Source organism: Lutjanus erythropterus, chromosome 4, assembly GCF_056507025.1.
Source record: "Lutjanus erythropterus isolate fLutEry1 chromosome 4, fLutEry1.hap2, whole genome shotgun sequence".
Lineage (NCBI taxonomy): Eukaryota > Metazoa > Chordata > Actinopteri > Lutjaniformes > Lutjanidae > Lutjanus > Lutjanus erythropterus.
The window spans coordinates 1,734,020-1,756,062 of NC_139320.1; the positions used below are offsets into that span (position 1 = coordinate 1,734,020).

Consider the following 22,043-nt stretch of genomic DNA (forward strand, 5'->3'; position numbering starts at 1 on the left):
AATGTGAACGTCTGCTGTATTGTTAATGCACTAACCACTGTTAACGTGGTGTTTATTTGCGTCTTTATTACAGGGAGCTCCAGCATCTTTTAAAAGAATATCAACTTTAGTAATACAACTTAAATGATCTTCTAACAGCCCATTTTCTCAGAATTCCTCCATATATTTACAGCATTCAACTTCTGACTAGTGGCTATCATGCTACCTGACAGAGAACTATACAGTAATTAAATGTTGATGTTTTCCGGATACCCAAAAGCTGAGGAGCCCTACCATTACCACATGGTAACACTACTCATGAACTGACCAGAGCTCCAAAGTAGATGGTTCTGTCCGGGGCAAATGGCCGCATGAATGGAGGTCCACGGCGTCGCTCCACATAGCTGTCATCCAGCGCCAGGCTGCTGAAGTTACGGTTCAGCTCCAGAGCCACAGTATGCCAGCTGCCGTCATTGATACGACGACCAGAGATCCCCAACATGTCAGGGCTGTCCCCGCCTCCACCTCCACCTCCTGCACTATCGCCAAGGCCACAGGCCAGCTGGAACCACAGCTTCCCCTCCTCCAACTGCTCACACACACACACACAAAAGAAGACCGTGCATGTGTAAATATCTAAATATAACATATAAATATATATGATATACAACCCCCCAAAAATACTCTACCATGCAAAGAGAAAGACATATATCAACAACATCCAGAAACACTGCAGACTTCTCTGGACCTGAGCTCATCTGAGATGGACTGACACAAAGTGGAAAAGTGTGCTGTGGTCTGACGAGTCCACATTTCAGACTGTTTTCACTAATCATGGACGTCTTGTCCTCCAGGCTAAAGAGGAAAAGGACCATCCAGATTGTTACCAGCACTAACTTCAACAGACAGAAGCTGTGATGGTGTGGAGGTGTGTTATTGCCCATGGCATTATGGGTAACTGTCACATCTGTGAAGGCCATTAATGCTGAAAGGTACATAGAGGTTTTGGAGCAACATATGCTGCCATCCAGACGACGTCTTTTTCAGAGACGTCCCTGCTTTTTTCAGTGAGAAAACACCAAGACACACTGTGGACATGTGATGTATCACAGTGTTAAACATGCTCCTGCACCAACTTTTTTGGAACAGTTGAAGGCATTAAATTCAGAATGAGTGTATTTTAAAAACAACAATAAAATTAATCTGTTTGAGCATCAACTATCTTGTCTTTGTACTGTATTTAATTGAATATAGATTAAAAAAAGTCATCTATTCTCTTTTATTTATGTTTTACACATCATTCCACCTACTTTGGAATTGGTGTTGCACATGGAGCATGTCGAAGTATTGTAAGAACATTTTTCCTTAATTTCCCTCAGTCTGTTTGTTCTTTAATATATTCAGCCCATAGAGTAGCAGCTGTGTGTGTGTGTGTGTGTGTGTGTGTACCTTGAGCACAGTGCAGGGTTCAGTGTGTGTGTACATGATGATTCCTCTGCTCTGCAGTGTTCTGATCCTTAGGCTGAGCTTGAGCTCCATCTGCAACCGGTCAGACAGTCTGTACTTGATGTAGCTGTTACCTGAGAAACTCAGAGAGGAGTGGCCTGTGCACACACACACACACACACACACACACACACACACACACACACACACACACACACACACACACACACATACATTCCAGTCAAATTCCAGAGCAATGCAAACATATCGTGGTCATATTTTATTTACAAGTTGTATTATTTTTATACATCAAATATCTTCACACAGACTTGTGAGCTCTGTGTGTTTCCTTTGTATTCCTCACACACACCTGCACACTCTCCAAGTTTCCCTGGTGGACACTGGCATGCATAGCGCCCTCTGGTGGCCTCAATGGAAACACACTGCATGTCTGCTGGACACGGCTGCTCCTCACACTGCTCTGACAGAACCGCACAGCTGGCATCTGGAGACACACACACACACACACACACACACACACACACACACACACACACACACACACACACACACACAGTGAAAGAAATATGTCACTTTCAAGTCTTTAAGTGAGAACATGGTTTAGGGATGAATTTTTTTGCAAGTACTTCTGGTATATGCATGAATACAGTATGAACATATTTAATTAATTGGAAGATTTCCAACTTTTTTTGGTAAAATCCAGGGGTCTGCTGCCTTAACAATCAAAAGAGCCATTTTTGCCCAAATAAAGAAGAAAAATCTGTCTGAAGCCACAACTATTATCATTTTTCCCTGAAGATTTTTACATTTTTGTTTAGCATCAATAGCAAAAACCTACTGCCAAAATTTAGAGGAAAATGTACCAAGCCATAGACATGGCCTATGACGCACATTTTAGTTGTCAAAATATTAAAACTTTTCCTTTAAGTTCCATGAAGTATTGTTAACAGACACAGAATATGCCATGGTTATGTTAAATGGGAAAATCTGGATATGAAATTTCCCTGTATATATATCTGAATAAGTCCCACAACATTATTTTCAAAGGAAAAAGGAGACTGATTTTTTTGGGGGGGTTGGGGGTTAAAACCAAAACATTGAAATCAATCTAAAGAAGAAAACTAAATTACCTCAACAAAAAAATTGTAGTCAGTAAAACTTTTTCAAAACTAAAGAATTTGAGTTGGGTTCAAAATACAAAAATCTGTTGCTATACATTGCCTTGAGCTTTCTCAACTTTTTTATTTTTACAGTGTAGACCTACAACAATGATGAATGAAAATTAAAAATTAAAATAATAAAATAAAATAACTGTTATTCATTTCCACGGGAGAGGGGCTTAAGAGCTGCAGGTTGCTGACCCCCGGTTTAATACGCATGTCTTTATTAATACTATAATTCAGTTGTCAAAATTATCATTACTACTCACATTACATCACTACGTTACACAGTTGAAAGGAAATTTCATCAACCTTATCCAGTATTTCATGCATGTTAGTGACTCTTAGCCAGCATTTCATCAACAACACACAGTGTACTTTGTAGGTGAAATATGTCAGTATTACACTTGGCATTCATGCACCAAACACGGACTGTATTTTGGGACATGGGATACTTGCCAACTTTCTATTTCAAGCATTTCATCCATGGTGTTACAAGTCGCAAAAGTAATGTGCTGCAATGATACTGACATATAACTAAATCTGTCACATTCATTTTCTTCAGTATGCGGTGCCAAATGCATTTGACTACACACACATACACACACACACAACACACACTTGGCAGCTCATGGTGCATTTATGCATGAAATTAGGGCTGAACAATATGCAAAAAAAAGTATTTTGACAGATATTGCAATTGTGATATGAGTCACAACTTTGGTAATTAATGCCTTTCATTTTCACAGAAAAAATGATAAAGATGATGACGTGACATTTGTTGTCTTTATCAAACAAACGTTGTTTGTTTTCTTACATCTGGAGAACAAGATTTAAAGGCCAGGACATCTCTTCAGCATCACAGTACTTCATCATATCACTGTTTGTCACACATTTTTCCTTAATCACAAAGTTGCAGCATCAGTGATTTGGATATTGCACCATGTTACGATTTTCAAAATATTTATATGTTACAATTAATTGTTCAGCCCTAAATAAAATTGTTAAGACCACATCTGGAAGGTCCAGCTCAATTGTGTGTTTACCAGCAAACACCATGAAGCTACCAAAACTTGAACAGACCGTAGGTTGATCATCTTAGTTTTTAGATTTTAGGAATCATGACGTCACATCTGAGCTGGCCTCTGTGCCACTGTAGTAGGTTTTGTAACTCAGTTCAATTTTTCATTAAGCATTTCTTCAGTCACTCTGAGAAAATGAAGTGTGTTCCTGTGGTTAACGTTCCATATCCATATTCATCATCTACAGCACTTGATAAGAAATTGAAACTGACTTTTAGAAAGAAAAACTCTGATTACATTGTGTGCATGAAAATTCACAAGTCATCATAACGCACAATCATAACGCACAATCATAATGCACACCTCGCTGAACTGCTGTGGCTCGCAAGCATGTGATGACCACACAGACAGTGTTGCTACTGCAGCGCTGCTACTGCCAGCTCTATCTTTATACACTGAGTCTGCAGAAGAGTTGTAAGTGTGAGTTTTTCCTGTTGTTCAGAGTGGTGTGGCTGCTCTGACCTGTTTCATCCACATCCATAAAACTCGACTAAACTAAAAGTGCTCCAGTTTTCTAGCTATAATATCTGCTGTTGAAAAACTTTCTCTGCCCTGCTGCTATTATAGATACGACTGCTTGTGATGTTTAGCCCACAAAGGTCTCAGGCTTATGGGAAATGCTGTTTGTTAAAGGCTACTAAAAAAAAAAAACAATAAATAGTTTTTTTGTTTTTTTTAAACACTGTTCTTATGTAGACATATGAAATGAAACAAGTGAAACATGTTTCACATTGTCCCTCTATTCCTGAACACACTCAACAACTTGGTCAAACTGCTGCCTGGCCACCTTTAAAAGATGTCACTCACCGTTACAGGTACAGCGTGAGGTGCGGTGGAAGCGTGGCGACACGAAGCTGACCCGTGGCGTGCTGTATGTAGCCAGGTTGTGGGAGTCTAGGATGATGCTCTGTTCACACTGCGCCCCGCGACACTCCAGCCCTGAGCAGTTCTTATCCAGGATCGCTGACACCCTGAGGACCTCCTCCAGCTGCCGCCGGGACGCACTCAGTTTCTGTGTGAGGTAGGCCGCCTTGTAGTACCCATCTCCTGCCATTTCCACAGCGATGAGCATGTCCAGCTGCTGCGTCCCACCGACTGGCTGCAGACTGAGCAGATGTACCGTGTCCTGCTGCTGTGAGGCAGCGGCCTGCTGGAGCACCTTCAACACGCTCTTCAGGTGCAACGCCACAAAGTCTTGTGGTGCCACACTCTCAAAGCGGACGGTCACTGCCTCACGCAGCATCTCTGGTGTCGCCTGCTCCACATGCACGCTCACAGGCACAGGCACAGCAAAGCGTCCGTCACTAACACTGGCGTTCAGGGAGTACCTTCCTGCGTCTAACCCTCCCAGGGCGATGATCTTGCCGTCACGAGGACTTATCTTAAACAGACTGCGCTGGGCTGGAGGTGCATGACCAAAGGTCAGCGCATCATAAGGGTCGGCGTCGGTGGCATGCAGCTGGCCAATCACACCGCCAGGAAACTCATCCTCCATAGTGACGATATGAACTTCTAATGGCAACGCAACAGGGCGGTGGAGACTCTCTTCAATCACTCTGACTGTCAGTGTGGTTGATGAGGACAGACGAGGCTTCCCTGAGTCTGTCACCTGCGAGGAAGAGGAGGAGGAGGACGGACAACAGACAGGAGAAGAGAAAAGGAGAGGAAGACAGGAGAAAGGTAATATCTCAATGATCTTTATTTGGTCATGAAGTTCATCAGTTACTTTTACTGTGTTAAAGGTTAAGTGTGTACCATTTAGAAGGATCTGCACCCAGACCTGATCACTCCGGACATTTTCTGCTCACCCTCATTCTGATTGAAGGTCAGGTTTAGTTTTTTAGTCAATAAAACACTGATGGAGTTTCAAAAGAAAACAGAACAGAATAACACATAAAATGCCTGCATACTACTCATCTCCTAAAGTCGCAACATGCCAAGTTGACTGAAAAAAATGTTATTTACACCATGTTTATAGCTTGAATCTTCTCTGTAGATCCTTAGCTTGGAACCACGTTCAACGTGGACATGCACATCATCTGAGCTGGGTACGTGTAATATGACGGCATGGAAATGGCATGCTGGGACTTTAGGAGACTTGGATTACACCAGACGAGCAGTATGTTTTTTTTCCAGTTGTTTTTTTACATTTGAAAACTGGTCACCATTCACTTCCATTATTTGGGAGATTCTACAACACTGTTTTCCTGTGAAAGTCCAGCAGTGTGGACTAACAAAATAAACCTGGCCCTTCATTAGCATGAGGGTGAGTAGATAATGACTGAATTGTCAATTTTGGGTGAACTATCCCTTTAATGAACATATAGAGGGAGTTGTCAGTGTCTCCTGCATGCTTGTCAGGTGAGTTGGTTGCAATCTGCTATTTCACTGCCACTAATTCCTACACACTGGTCCCTTTAATGCACAGAATTTTTGGAGTAAATTTGGGAAGATTTGTAGAGTAAAATTACTACTTCTATTCTGTTCTCATGTGTTTCTTTTATTTATGCAAATTCTGTTAAGAGGCTGGTTGGCTGCTGATCCCAGGTCTGCTGGCTCCCTCTTGACTCTGTTAATAGCAAAATAGTAACTTAAGCTACAGCAGGATGGAGCAAAGCATCCTTGACCTCACTTTTTTTAAATTTTGCTAGCCGCTGATATTACTAGTTTCCAACACAGAGTGCAGCACAGAACCACTGAACTGACACATGCTGTGTTAATGCTAATATGTTTAATACTATATACAGACAGTATATCATACTTTAAAACTACTGCTTGCTTTGCTCATGAAGTAACCATTTAACTGCTCATACTTATTCATTTAGTCTGATGAAGAGAGACAGCAAAGGGAGCAAACTGCATGCATAAAACATTTTTCAGACACAGATGGTGTTCCCCAGGTCAAAGTGACACACAAGCAATTCATGATGAAATCATCATCCCTCAGTGCTTCCACTTCACTTGTGATCTTATTGTCTTCATTTGACTGGAGATCCTGGGACATGTTGGACTCACACCTGATCTGTGGCTATCTTTGATGGGAACTGGGACTTGGGACCTCTCTGGCCTCTCTGCTCATCTGCTTTCTCACAATAAAGGGGAGCTTCATTTAAAACATAAATCCTATATATAACTTCAGTTATTACTGCCATAAAAGACATTTCAAAATCTCCAAACACTCAGCACATTACTGCAAGACACTGAAACCATTTTAGCTGACAAGGAACAAACAAGAAAATACTGTCCAGGGAGACACAAAGAGAATTATATGCTAAAAAGAACCAGTCTGCATTAGTCTGCATCAGTCACACTTGATCAGTCAGCAGTTTAACTCTACCTGTATCTGAATCACATATTCAGTTGCCAGGTCCCTCCTGAACACCTGATTGGCCACCAGTGTTCCATCTTTCTCCAGCACAAACTCTCCTCCTTCGTTTCCTGACAGGATGCGGAAGTCAAAGGGTGGGCCATTGTGAGAGGAGTCCTGATCGGTGATGGACAACTGTATGATGCTGGTGCCGATTGGCTTGTTTTCCTGGAGGAGGAGACACACCGTCAGAAAGAACTTCCTGTTTATAGATACATTGTGACATGATGGTGTATTCAACGAGGACTGAGCGGTCAGTTAATTTTTAACACCACAAAAACAACGTTTACCTGTGTGACAGTAGTGAGGTTGGCTGGGGAGAAGACGGGCGGGTTGTCATTTATGTCAGAGATATCTATGTTGACCATCACGGTGGACGACATGGGTGGAATTCCACTGTCCAGAGCTCTGATGACGAGTGAGTAGCTGGGTACCTAGAAGGACAGACACAACGGAAGATACAAAAACCATGTAGAAACAAAACGAACAAACAAACAAGTACAGTCCAAATTATGGACAAAGTGTCTGTGATGTCACCCAAAGGTCTCTGAGAGCTTTGGTTCCTGCTGTCTTGATAGGTAATAGAACAGTGTCGTGTTTTTCTAGTTTTACTGTTTTCATCTCTTTTACTGTGTTGTATTTTTTTTTCTATGTTTTAGTGTCTTTGCATGTGTCTTGTTTTACCTCACTTTTAGCTTAAATTGTCTTCCTGCTGTTTGGCCCTCTGTTGTTATTTTGCCTCCTGGGTATCATGCTATTGTACTATTCTGCTTTGCCTGTCAAAGCTCTTCGTAAACTCAGTTTTTAAAGGTGCTATATAAATAAAATTATTATAACAGAATAAAAACATAAAATGCCTCCATACCGCTTGTCTGGTGTAATTCAAGTCTCCTACAGTCCCAACATGCCAAGTTGACTAAAAAAATGTTTTTAACACCGTATTTTTAGCCTGAATCTTCACTGTAGATCCTTGGCTTGGAGCCACGTGCACATGCACATGTACACTGTCTGAACTGTCCAGTTGTTTTAAAGCTGGTCACCATTCACTTCCATTGTTTGGGAGATTCTGCAACACACAGGTTTCCTGTTTTGTGGACTGAAAAACTAAACCTGACCTTCAATCAGCATGAAGGTGAGTAGATAATGACTAAATTTTCATTTTTGGGTGAACTATCCCCCTATTAAGAGCCATCAACACCAAGAACTACAAAAATCCACCCATCCATCCATTGTCTGTAACTGCTTATCCTTGACAGGTCACAGGGGGCTGGAGTCTATCCCAGCCAACACAGGGCTGACACATAGAGACAGACAACCGCTCCAATTCACATTCTCATCTACGGGCAATTTAGAAGCACCAAGTAACTTATTATGCACGTCTTTGGACTGTGGGAGGAAGCCAGAGTACCCAGAGAGAACCCGGATGCGAGGAGAACATGCAAACTCTGCACAGAAAGGTCTTGCCACAAACTCTCCAGCCACCCAACCGGCTGGGGGATTCAAACCTTCTTGCTGTGAGGCACCAGCGCTAACCACTGCCACACCATTCCACCCAACTATAAAAATAAAATAAAAATAAAAATATAGTTCTGGAACCGTTTTAAGTGGATGGAAGAGTCCACACCACAACAATAAAGCTGTGGTTCGGACTCCATCCACTTGAGTTAGAACAATTTTAGAAATATTTTTTTTATAGTTATAATTATAATTATGGTTACAGTCCTTGGTGTGGACAACCCTTTGGAGCCTTTCCTTGTAATGAACATGTAAAGTCCTGTTGATGGCAGTAGAGGATAGACAGAGGAGCATGAAAATCTAAAGGCATTATCCCCTCAGGAGTCTGACGGTTTTCATGACATCTTCCTGTTTTTCTGAAGTCTCCCTTTTACATTTATCCTGTGGGAAAAAATGTGTTGTGTTTTACTGTGAATCCTGAAGCACTGACTTGCTGGAGCCAGAAGTCCAGTCTCCATAAAATTCTGCTCAGAATAGGTCACTTGGTTCTTTCACAGGACAATTCCAGTTACAACTTGGGTTTTATTGTCATAGTTTTGGCCATAATTTTAATCCTTTATAATAAAACTATACTGGGAACACAGTGACTTCACTAAAATCCAGTGGTTCAACAAAAGCAAACAGCCAGACAGGTTGGAAACAAAACAACAATTTATTCAGATGATCTGAACTGCTTCATCTGGAGGTCTGAGAAAGAGCACACTTGGAATGTCACTAATTATCCCTCATTGCACAGGAAAACTACTGTGTGTGCACAACTACAGTGAGTGCTGTAGGTCAACGCTGAAGCAGTCTGCAGACTCTGATGGATGTTTACAGTGGGTGGACAATAATTTCATCGTTTGCCTCCATATTCTCTTCTCTTCCTAGTGTGTCTGTTGATGGACAAAACTATGAAAATAAGATCCAGATTGTAATAAACTTGAATTATCGTTCAACCTTTTCAGTTACAGGCAAAAAAATTGCATTTTTGTACCACCTCCACTTATCTGCCTCCCAAAGTCTCTCATTAGTTTCTATATAAGGATGTTTTATATTTGTCCATTTTGCAGGATTGCCAGAGCTATTTGGAAATATTTGAAATATCTGAGTTTAAGAGCTGCAGTCAAGAAAAACAGCACCCACATTAGAATGTTTGCTGATTTCAGCTCAGCATTCAAAACAATGAAGCTGACTGGCAAACTGAACACTCTGGGCCTGAATACCACCCTCTGTAACTGGGTACTGGACTTTCTCACAAACAGACCCCAGACAGTTTGGGTTGGCAGTCAAAACTCCTCCAGTCTAATGCTCAACACCAGAGCCCCCCGAGGACTGTGTGTTCTGTTTACCCCGTACACCCATGACTGCAGCCCCTGATTCTATTGTAACGTTCATCATCAGCTGGTTTTCAAAGCGGTGCACTTAAAACAACCTACTGCTCAACATCAGCAAAACCAAGGAGGTGATTGTTGTTTTTGGGAGAAAGGAGGCAAAGATGCACACATATGTCTACATCAGTGGAGCTGAGGTGGAGCAGGGAATCAACATCACACATCTCCACCCTGGTATAGAAGGCTCAGAAAGCAACTTGACTGGAAACATCACAAAATGGCATGGCATGTGCAAGGCACAAGAAAGGAAACTCTACCGTGGGTGATTAAAACTGCCCAGAACATCATGGGTACCCATTTACGGAGCATCAGTGATATCAGGGAGGTGATACTAAACACAAACAAAGAAACTAAACAGTACCCACCACATCCACGGCCTGTTCACCCTGCTGCTGTCTGACAAGAGATACAGAAGTATCCCCTTCCCTCTGCCTGTGAGACTCCTCATTTCATCCTCCACACAAAACCATAAGTAAGAGTTATTTACATATTACTTCTTCATCCATATAATTCTTGTCTGGTGAGTAGCATAAAGAGGCTCAAACTTGCACTGAACAACCCCGTGTTGTAGAATGATACAGACTACATATGGATCAAGGAACATTTTAATGGGAAATATTCACAAGCAGCTATAAAAAAGTAGCAAAATTTGCAACTTTCAGCTTTTTCCCCACTTTAGCAGAGGAGGACACAAGCACATTTGTTGGATCATGACATGCAACTTGAAAGCAGGCATGACAGAACAAACAACAATACTAGCTTGTTCAGAGGAAACTGTTGATATGTAGGTTGATAGCACAAGCCTCACAGGTATAAACAACAAAAACAATGTGAACAGGGTAGTTCAGTTATGAAACTGAAGAGAATCATCAGCAGAATCTGCAGCTCCCCTCGGCTTCATAGACCTTTACAGTGAGTTTTAGCTCATTGTTTCACTGACTCTACTTTTCTGGTCCCCTCTCTGTAAAACTTCACTGTACAGTACCTGCTCAGCAACAAACAGAGGCAAGACACAGTTAAAGACCAGCTGAACATACTGGGGCATGTAGCAGATAGTGGTAAAGTCGGACATTTCCCTCTGCAGCTGGTAGAGAACAAAAACACAACATAAAGAGAGTAAATATTGGACTGACATTCATCAGGTGGACACAAACACCACTCTAAATGAATGGTAATGTTGCTCCACAATTCCAAGATGTGTAATAATTAAGCATCTGTTTGCTAATCAACTTAGCGACATGTTAAAATGTGACAGTATGTGAGTGTTGCATTCAGTTTGTTACCACTGCGCTCAAGTGGCCAAAAACAGCCAAAAGGAAAGAGTTACTGCAGGTATATAGAGCAGACAGATTGTCAGTGTTTCAGACGGATTTACCTTTATGGGATTAATGTGGCAAACCCCTCCAAATATGCTATTTAACATCATTAGGGTGGAATACGTTAGAATATTTTAGCTGGCATAATAGGATACAGATATTAAGCAATAGTAACTGATACTAATCCAGTCTGACTTTTCATTGCCTTTCTACAATCACTTGGATAAGTGTCAAACTAAGCTGTGAGTGGTGGATAATGGCTTCTTGATTGGTTTGGGGCCTTTGATCCCTCCAAATTGTGCTCTATGATGACATAGTCTCACTGGATGGAAGTTTTCATATTACAGAAAGAAACAGAGTACTCGTGTGTGTGGTTGTCTGAAAACTGTTCCCTTGGCTGCTGCTCAGTGTTCCCTGAACCCGCTGCAGGATATTTTTCTGTTTCTCCATATTGTTTTATAATAAAGAGCTAATGAAGCACGCTGAGCAGAAATGCAAAAGCAGCAACAAAACAATATTCTGCTGCCTGAGACATATGAAAAAATAAAACTCAGTAATAAACAACTATGACCTGCTTAGCAGGGAGACAGGGGCGGAGAACATAGAAGGAGCAGAATGGAAATGAGAGGAGGAAACATATGTAAACACACACACATATACCTAAGTATTAACACATACACACACGAATGGACACACACACTCACTGACACAGAGAAAGCTGCTGCTCTCTGTGTGATAACCCCAAACACACTTTCATCAGCCAAAAGCTTTGATCCCCCACACGCCCCTGCACTCTTTTTCTGAGCACGCTCTGACGGCTCATCGACCGCATTCATGAATACTTTATGATAGGAATATGAAGAATATCTGAAGTTTTCAAGCACTGTGGAGGAGAAGAAGAAGATGATGAAGAGGCAGAAGATGTGTGTGTGTGTGTGGGGGGGGGGGGGTGGCAGGCAGGGGTTCATGCCTTCTATCTTTTTTTCCTGCTGCAAATTAAAGAGCTCATATTGAGAGCTGCTTTGTGCGTGTGTTTCCTGTTCAAGTGTGATTAGCTGCCATCTGGTCAGGGATCCATCTGACAGCAAAACAGCTCCCAGCGAGCTCGTCAGCTGCCAATAGGCTCATTTTTACATCAAAGATGGGCAGCCATGAGAGCTCTCGCTTCAGGTATGCACTCAGAGCAAACAGCAGTTCATCTCATATACTCACTGTTTACGTCTGCATGGAGACGGTCAAGTAATATATGAGGATACATTTACGAGGATGCACAATATTGAATTTTTGCAGATATCCTGATATTTCCCAACTCATTTGGGCTGATTGTAGGCACATTTTTCCATCTAAAGTCTCTTCTGTAGTGACTTGACATGCCTACTCTTATGGTGATGATCCTCTGGCAGATGCAAACAGAAAACTACAATGTTTTCTAAACTGCAAAATAAGACAGTTTTGCTGACAGTTTTTTTTTTCATTGGCACCTGTTTCTCTTTTCATTTAACTTATTTGTTGTAGTGATTGGGATGGTGGTGGCGCAAACAATTAAAGAGATAGTTTTTGTCCACAGAACACTGCGTTTCACAAGGAAACAGTGTTGCAGAATCTCCCAAAAACTTTAAGTGAATGACAACCAGTTTTCAAATAGGAAAAACAGAATAACATAAAATGCCTCCATACTGCTCATCTGGCATAATCTAAATCTTCTAAAGTCCTGACATGGCATTGACTTGTGTGTGCCCAATTCAGACGGTGTGCACACGCACATGAATGAAGCTCCAAGCCAAGGATCTACACTGAAGATTTAGCCAAAAAACATGGTGTAAATGAGGAGACTCGGATTACACCAGACAAGCAGTATGGAGGATATTTTATGGAGGTGTTTTTTCTGTTGTTTTTTACTTTTGAAATCTGGTCACCATTCGCTAAAGTTGTCTTCCTGTGAAACTCCACCAAATACCAGGCATATTGCCAGAAATACTGTATATTGCAATATTTAATTTTAAAGCTTTTATCAGCAAATACTGATGATGTGCAGATATTATTGTACATCCCTAATATATACAGCAGCATATCATGAGGACTATATCAATACCCAGTATTGCTGTAGTCCTTATGTTATATCAATATATGATATTGGAAACACAAGGCAATAATCTGTTGAATAAAATACAAAGTAAGAAGCAATATTTTTAGTTGCAATTTTGGAAATGTAGGTTACAACAGCTTAGCTTGCTGCAGGCTGAAATATTTCATGAATAATTATTATTTCTAGACTGCTGTAGAGAGGTTCTGATGGCTCCAATCTCCAGCTTGATACAATATACATATTCTGTAAACTACAAGGCTAACAAACCACTTAAGATCACTTTAAAATCTACTACTCCTTTTTAATTCACACGGTGTAAAACATTCAGGTAGAAGGTCAGCTTTGAACTTAACATCACTACTGTCACCGGCTGCAGATTATATCAGTTGTAAGTAATACACATTAAAGGGCTCGTTCACCCAAAAATGAAAATTCAGTCATTATCTACTCACCTTCATGCTGATTGAAGGTCAGGTTTAGTTTTTTAGTCCACAAAACACTGCTGGAGTTTCACAGGAAAACAGTGTTGCAGAATCTCCCAAACAATGGAAGTGAATGGTGACCAGTTTTCAAATGTAAAAAAATAACTGAATTAAAAAAGTAAAATGCCTCCATACCACTCATCTGGTGTAATCCAAGTTCCTGAAGCCCCAGCATGCCAAGTTGACTGTCAAAAATGTTATTTCCACCATGTTTTTAGCCTGAATCTTCACTGTAGATCCTTAGGATAGTATGGAGGCATTTTATGTTCTTCTTTTCAGCTAATTTTAACATTTGAAAACTGGTCACCATTCACTTCTATTGTTTGGGAGATTCTGCAGCACTGTTTTCCTGTGAAACTCCAGCAGTGTTTTATGGACTAACAAAACAAACCCGGCCTAAAAAACTAAAAAGACTAAATTGACCCTCAATTGACATGAGAGTGAGTAGATAATGACTCAATTTTGATTTTTTTTGTGAACTATCCCTTTAATGCTGTAAAAAAAAAAACTTCCAAAAAGGCCAATATGAAACTATTATTTAGTTAATGTGTCCTCTGAAAATAATTATTTATAGTAAATAAGTTTATCAGCTTAAATGTCTTGAATCAGAAACTCCTGTATTTAGAACACATGAAAAATATATAACTTACTGCTGTTATTTCAACTTAATACATGTCATTATATATTTTTATTTTTAATATTAAGCTGCTGCAGTTCAATCTGACTATCAGATACTGATGCTGCGTAAAGCTCTTATATAGTTATTTGTGGACTAAACTCTGTTTGTTTGTGTGTGTGTGTGTGTGTGTGTGTGTGTGTGTGTGTGTGTGTGTGTGTGTGCGTCCTCACTGTTTCACGGTCCAGTTGCTTGTTGACCTTGATGACCCCTCGGAGCGGGTCAATGAAAAACTGGTTGTCTCGGTCCCCACTGATGATGGAGTAGAGGATGGCTCCGTTCAGCTGACTGTCCACATCCTCTGCCAGCAGCTGCAAACACACACATGTACAGGCAGGGTAAGTAAGTAGACAGTCACATGTTTGGACCATTTGCCCCTGTCTAGACTTGACTAAACATATGTTTTATAAATGCAAACTGCCACTGATTATTTTGGTTTGACTTGACCCAAATCTTACTAACCCAAACGCACTCCCTTGTTAATATGACTACTGGCTTCCTGAAATGTTGGGAAAAGACCCTGTGGTGTGCTTTGGAGAATGGTCAGCATATAAACACAGGAATGGTCCTTTTATTTTGGGCCTACTACAACCAAATAACCAAATAACTGAAATAAAAGATGATACATGCATTTGCAGTTGTTTTTTTATCAAGTAACACTTACCATCCAAATGTCCCACAAGCTAAAATATTGTTCTGAATTTTAATCATTTCTCAGCATTGTGTATTGAACCTGCTAAAATGTTTGGTCAGCGGTGAACGGAACAAATCAGTTTGCAATTAAGGAAAGTGAATGTGAGTCCTGAGAGAGATAATGGTGCTCACATCATCAGCTAATTTAAGAAAAAGTGTGACTGCAGCAGAGAAAGTATGAATATGGACTAAAGTGTGGATGTGATATAAATCAGTGAGGTGTATAAACTATGCTGCAGACTAGAGTCTTTTAACAGTGAGAAAGAGACAGAGATCAGTGTTGTACACTCATCTCCAAACATCTGAATCTGTGGACACAGTCATAATGAGAAACTTAATAAAGTCTTGCAATCACAAAATAATGATTTAATATTTAATAATACTGACTATGTATCTCAAAAGAAAGAGAAACTTTCTCAAAACAAATAAGTCATTTTTCTGATGTATTAAGTCATTACTTTAAGATAGGGGAGACTGGGGGCAAATGTAACTTTTTTTTCACATTTGATTCAAAAGCCTTTGGTATTTGAGGCAGCGTGTCTCCAAGGCACGAGTTGTTGGCCAACGTCCATTTTTTACACATGGGAGAGAATATTTGTGCTATTGTTTTCTTAGCTTAGCTTCCTCACTATAGAGGCCAACTGAATTTGTTTCAGACGCAAAACACAACTAAGTTGCAGACATGTGATGCAGAGACATATGCCAGTTCAACATCGCACAACCCTATTCCACACAATACACTTTGTTGGGTAATGATAGCAGCACTGTCTGTGGTGAACTTTCATTTAGACATTTAAAATTGTTATTTCTCTGCTGACAAAAAGAAGTGTCCCCAGTTGTTCTTCCCATACCATACTGTTTTATTGTTAAAGTCACTGTTGAGTTTTGGTTGTGCTCAGTGGATCTGAACACTGGAAAGGACAGAAATGGACGTCAGGGGAAAGAAAGGACAAGATAAGATAGGAATATGTGACACCTTACAGCATTTTTATGGATACAAAAAATACATAAATGCACACAAATGTCTAAAATATAAGAGGTGGAAACAGGCTCAGGGCTGCGTGCACGCTCACCACCTGTTCTGTCTGTGAGGCTCAAATAAAAGCTCAAACCACTAAAAGCCTATCAGACCCCAGAAAATCAGTCAACGATAGAAACTCAATAATTGCCATAATTAAGCTGATGATAGCATCACAGTAATTATTTTATTCTCAGAGGGGGGCAATCTTGAAGGGCATGACATCCACACTGAAACACTGTATAACACAATCTACTAAACAACACACAAACACAAAAGGGTTTTGAGTCTCACTACATATTTCAGGCCTACTAATGAACAGAGACATTTTACTGAAGATCAGCCATGGGTCTCACCATATCTAACATATAAAGAGAGAATACACTGCCTAACAACACACAAAGGTCTACAGTGCTGAAAGTGAACAAACAACATGACTACAATTTGGTAAGAGCCCTCTTGAAGATTTCTTGTGGGTGAAGTAGGATGAGATACAAAAGAAGAGGAAAGATGTAAATGTTTGTCCTGGATCAGGAATTTGCTCCATAAATGTCAGTCCTCTGGGGATCATGAATATTCAGGGCGAACTGAGCAGAAATCAGTATTTTTACATGATGATCAGGGGTTCATTCATTCATTCATTTTCTGTAACCGCTTATTCCGTAAGGGTCGCAGGCTGCTGGAGTCTATCCCAGCTGACATTGGGCGAGAGGCGGGGTTCACCCTGGACAAGTCGCCAGTTCATCACAGGGCTGACACATAGAGACAGACAACCACTCACACTCACACCTACGGGCGATTTAGAGTCACCAATTAACCTAGCATGCATGTCTTTGGACTGTGGGAGGAAGCCAAAGAACCTGGAGAGAACCCACGCAGACAACATGCAAACTCCACACAGAAAGGCCCCGCCCCAGCAAGCCAGGGGATCGAACTCAGGACCTTTTTGCTGTGAGGCAGCAGTGATAACCACTGCACCACCGTGCCGCCCGATCAGGGGTTCACTAAAATATTAACAAATCATCTTGTTTAGACCATAAGGATCCATATCAAATTATAAGACCACATGATCATCCTCAGAGTTCACATGCATGCCTGGAACCTACCTGCACTACAGACTCTCCGATGGTGGCATCCTCTGACACCACAGCAGTGTAGAGGTCCCGGCTGAACATCGGCGCGTTGTCATTGACATCTGTCAGGTTTATGTTCACTGTAGTAATGGCGCTCAGTGGTGGTGTGCCGCCATCACGAGCCTCCACTGTCAGAAAGTAGTCCCTACAGGTCTCATAGTCCAGAGACTGAGTGACTAAAATGGCACCTGGGGAAGGTGAGGAGAGACAGAAGAAAAAGGTCTGGTCATCATCTATATTTTAACTATTGTCAATAAATCCAATGAAAAGAGCCAAACCAACAAACAGAGCTCACCCATTCTTAAGAACTGAGACAAAGCACCAGAAAAGACTTTTTAAAAATTATTAAAACCAACACTCTAGTTAATTTTTTTGGGGGAAAATGTTTTCTTTGTGGATTTGTATATATATGAAATATATATGCAATTAGTAATTTTTTGGTTTGCTTTAATTATTTTAAACTTGCTCTGTGTCAGAAATCACCTTTGTCCCACACAGGGGTCGCGTTAACCGAATATTTTCCGTCGTTGACCGTTTTTTTAAAACGGTGACGGAAAAATCTGAAGGTCATCTGTCATTTTGACAGGTTGCAATTCACAGCCCTGACCACTTGGTGGCAAGTGAGCATATTAATTAGCTATTAGGTGCGTTCGAGATGAACTGCGCCTCGCCTGGAGAGTAGACGAGATCAGGCGGCCACAGCAGGAGGTGGAGACAAAAAGCTGCAGTCAAGTCGGACAGTTTTCAGTAGACTTACGAGAGACTAGAGGAGGAGACACGAACATCCTGTTAGATCACCTGTAGGTTACCTGTAGTCTGCAGATCATGATCATAGCTGAAGAAATGCGTTCTTGATCGTTGATTGAAGTTAAAATAGAAGAGATCCTCCTTTTGACGCATGTAACATCTGTTCTTTTATCTGCCTTGAAAAGCACTAAACTGTTCTTTTGATCAGTCATATATATATAATCTTTATTATTATCAGACACTAAATATCTGCTTGCTGACAGATTAAAACTTCATTGCACAACAGAAGACCGATATGTCGAGCATTAAATATTACAATTACACAGAAAATTAGTATTTTATACAACACGTGGTGTTTGTTGTCAAAATTAAGAGCCAATCAGAGCCTGTCAGCTTGTCAATCAGGTAACAGCCAGGCGTTTGCAGTCGGTGGAGAGCAGCTGCGGTGCCTGCCTGTACAAACTGCGGCCGCCTCGATCTCATGAGGTTATCGTTGCCCACATGTGCAAGTCGGGATCAAGTTGGACACAAATGTAACCAGCATGCACTGTGGGGCGATCACCGCTGATCGATTCTGCGCAGACCTGGATCATCTCGAACGCACCTAGTATCACGGCAGCTGAGTGTCAGCAGCTGAAGTTTCTTCAAAAAGCCCAGTAGTGGTGTTGATAAAAGAGGTACGGTGTGGATTCTCTGTTCAGTTTGTTTGGATTGAATGTTAATTAAAAATGAATCAAAATTAAATGCTATTTAATATGTAATTATTATCATTTTAAAAATTAAAGTGACAGGTAAAAATAGATTATGACGGGATTTTTATGAGCCTGTCAGTCAGAATGACAGACAATGAAAAAGTCTAGCGCAACCTCTGGTCCCACATAAGAACTCACAACTTCAACAATTTAAAAATGTGTTAAACAGTTTCAAAACTAACAATACCTGCTGATAATATTTTAGATTTTTACAAAAACATGATTCTAAATCAAAAGTAAATAAGAATTATGGTTTAAAAAGGTGTAAAAAAAAAAAAAAAGTGAGAACATTTTGTCAACTCTGTAAGATGCAACTCCATCAGATTTTCAGCCTGATAGAGTTGATGTCTACATTTAATAAAAAAAAAAACTGAATTACTTGAAGGTTGGCCTGTTAGAAGGTTTAACAGCCAAGAGTTTGATCTCATAAAATATATTTTAAAATATGGTTTTGTCCCAGTTCTCAAGAATGAGTGATCTCTATTTCTGTCCAAAAACCTTTTGGTCATGCTGTTGTAGTGGGTGACATGTTCCTTCATTCCCATTAACAGATGTTGTAATTTATTTTTGACTGAGTTTCACATACACCATCCTGCTGCTCCAAATAATGGCTTCTGTTTTTAAAGAGTCTATGTTAGGACCAGTTATTAGAGACATTATCAGTGATCATCAGAGACGTTATCAGTGATCATCAGTGTGTCGTCATGAGCAGGTATCAGAGGAAAACTGGATCTGTGTTGTGAAAATACAGAAGGTACAACTCTGGATCCTCAGATAGAAGTTAACATTTCCAAGACAGACAACAGGTTACATGTGCGAGTGCAAGTCTCTGTCTTTAATAATTCCCTGACTTCTCCATCAGATTGCAGGGCGTGGAGTGTTTTTAGGACATTTAAACCAGCTTCCATGACTCTGACTGAGTGTTGGACAGAGCAGTCCATCATTGTCTGGGTGAACTACACACCAGTCAAGTGAAATGAAAGAGCACAGAAGCTGACAGAGAACAGACACTGCGGTCAATTACTGTAACATACACAATCACATGTCCAAATATGACAAGAGTAACACAGCTCACCACGAGTTCTGAGAGATGTACTGTATATAACAGCGGTTTTCTGTTGGAAAGGTCTGTCTGACAACAAGATCAAGCAGGGAAAATGTTCTAAATATAATGTTCACTTAAACTGATACTGATTTTTTTAGGTGGTTTAAATACGTGTTTCTGTTGACCCTGTCCACTGCAGTACATTGCTTAGCTACCTACACCAGTGCTCCTGCTGCTTCTCCAAACTGGAGGCATGTTAATAATAAGTCGCTCTAGCTCTGGTTTGGGCTCCAGCAGCTCCTGATAAAAATATCTGATGGTTAATGTCCCTTTCATCTTTTCAACTGACCAAACCAGAACAATGCAAAAAATACAGCTTTTTATGCCTTTAATGGCCAGGACAGCTGACATGAGGACAGGAGACAGGGAGAGAGGGTGGGGATGGTATGTAGCAATGGGAGTCTGGAGGGAGTCGAACCCACGGCCACTGCTGAGGACTTGCAGCTTCAGTGCACAAGACACGTGTACTACCAACTGAAGTACCAGGCCACCAGATCAGTACAGCCTTTGTTGTAACTCCTTGTGGTAATATCAGAAAAAACAGTACTACATAGATAGTGATACATGATTCATGAGAATTAAGCACTCACGGTGACTTTGATGTGAATGAAGGTATCTAAGCTAAGATCATTCCACAGCTGAACACAGAATATGGATAAGATATATTTTAATACCCTGAGATGCTGTGGTCTGTTTTACTCTGCGACTGGCATGGACGGCTTGCAGTGTCCATAAAATTTAAATAACATGAGTGATGACTAGTGCAGAGATGTGGTTAGCACACTCACCAGTCAGCGGGTGGATGTGGAACTTCCCATGCTCGTTGCCTGACCGGATGCTGTAAGTGATCTCAGCGTTGGTCCCGATGTCCTTGCTGGCAGCATAAACTCTCAGAACCTCTGTCCCCACTCCTACGTCCTCCGGCACCGTCGCCAGCTGATCACGGCGCTCAAACACAGGCGGGTTGTCATTGATGTCTAGCACAGTGATCGTGACATTGACCAATGAGGAGAGGGGCAGCGGTGAACCCAAGTCAGACGCGTGGACGGTTATCTGATAAGCCGGCTGGACCTCGCGGTCCAGAATGCGTTCCAAGACCACGATGCCCGAGGACTTATCGATGGAGAAGGAACCTCCTGCAGAGTCTGCCAGGGAGTAGACCACCATGCGACCTGGACCTGCTGCAGCACCCGAAGAGGAAAGTCAGCTACACAGCAGGTTTTAAGCCCTTAGTATGCTCACAAGAAAGTACTTTCTGGTCATTTAACTATGTCTTCCAATGATGACTGCTTTCGACTACTTAATGCATTTTTGAAACAGACAATCTGACAATCACAGCCAGGGTGCAATAATGGTGTGAAAGCAGGCAAGATCTTGTACTCTCTTAAAATCTCTTCTTTTATCCTATCACTTTACAGAGTTTTCACAGCACGTCATCAATCTGGAAGTACTGGAGGTACTGTATGTAAATGGTGCAAAAAGTACAAAAAGTTATGGAACCAGTGGTTTATATATCTATGGCAGAACAACATTTCGATCCATAAAAGTTGTACCAGGAGACTATTAGACTCCATCCTCTCTCAGCATCCACACACCATTCAGCTGTAGGTTTCTAAACCTTTGTAACATTTGAGGTCTTCAGCTGTGTGTGGACTCAACAAAGAATCAGGTAATTCACTCTGTTGGGTCATTCCAGGACAAAGAGGCCAGCTTCTACTTATCTACTTATCTACTACTTACTCTTATTAACCTTAGTTTCTCAAAATATTGTGCTTCTATGTAAGTTTTAGCAGCTTCCACACATCTTTCTGAACTTTTCTGTGGTTTAGAGGCCCTGAAGTCGGCTTATTCAGTAATCCATTCTGTTCTTTACATCCCAGTGCCTCTGAAATGGCTGTGCATCCGGGTTACTGACCGAATCATGATGTTGGTGCAAACACACAGTGAATAACAAAGTGTAACACCATGAATGCCTTCAAGAAGAGATGGTTGGTGTGTCCTCTGTTATCCCCATTTGTACATTTAATTGAGTCAAGACTACAAAGACACACAAAAGACAGTTGTTGGGTAGAAGTCAAGGAGGAGGGGGGCA

General features: G+C 41.0%; 1 protein-coding gene across 1 annotated transcript in view; it reads right to left on the reverse strand.

Annotated features, from left to right (window-relative positions):
* Window positions 1–22,043, reverse strand: part of fat3a (FAT atypical cadherin 3a) — a 252,564-nt gene that overhangs the window by 24,775 nt on the left and 205,746 nt on the right. The window contains exons 16-24 of the mRNA XM_084716763.1: window positions 20,740–21,132; window positions 17,321–17,535; window positions 14,677–14,814; window positions 7,346–7,489; window positions 7,026–7,223; window positions 4,496–5,297; window positions 1,796–1,930; window positions 1,429–1,583; window positions 308–568 (exon numbers count right to left, since the gene is read on the reverse strand). Of these exons, the coding sequence (XP_084572889.1) occupies window positions 308–568; window positions 1,429–1,583; window positions 1,796–1,930; window positions 4,496–5,297; window positions 7,026–7,223; window positions 7,346–7,489; window positions 14,677–14,814; window positions 17,321–17,535; window positions 20,740–21,132 (2,441 nt within the window). The remainder of the gene's footprint in view (window positions 1–307; window positions 569–1,428; window positions 1,584–1,795; window positions 1,931–4,495; window positions 5,298–7,025; window positions 7,224–7,345; window positions 7,490–14,676; window positions 14,815–17,320; window positions 17,536–20,739; window positions 21,133–22,043) is intronic.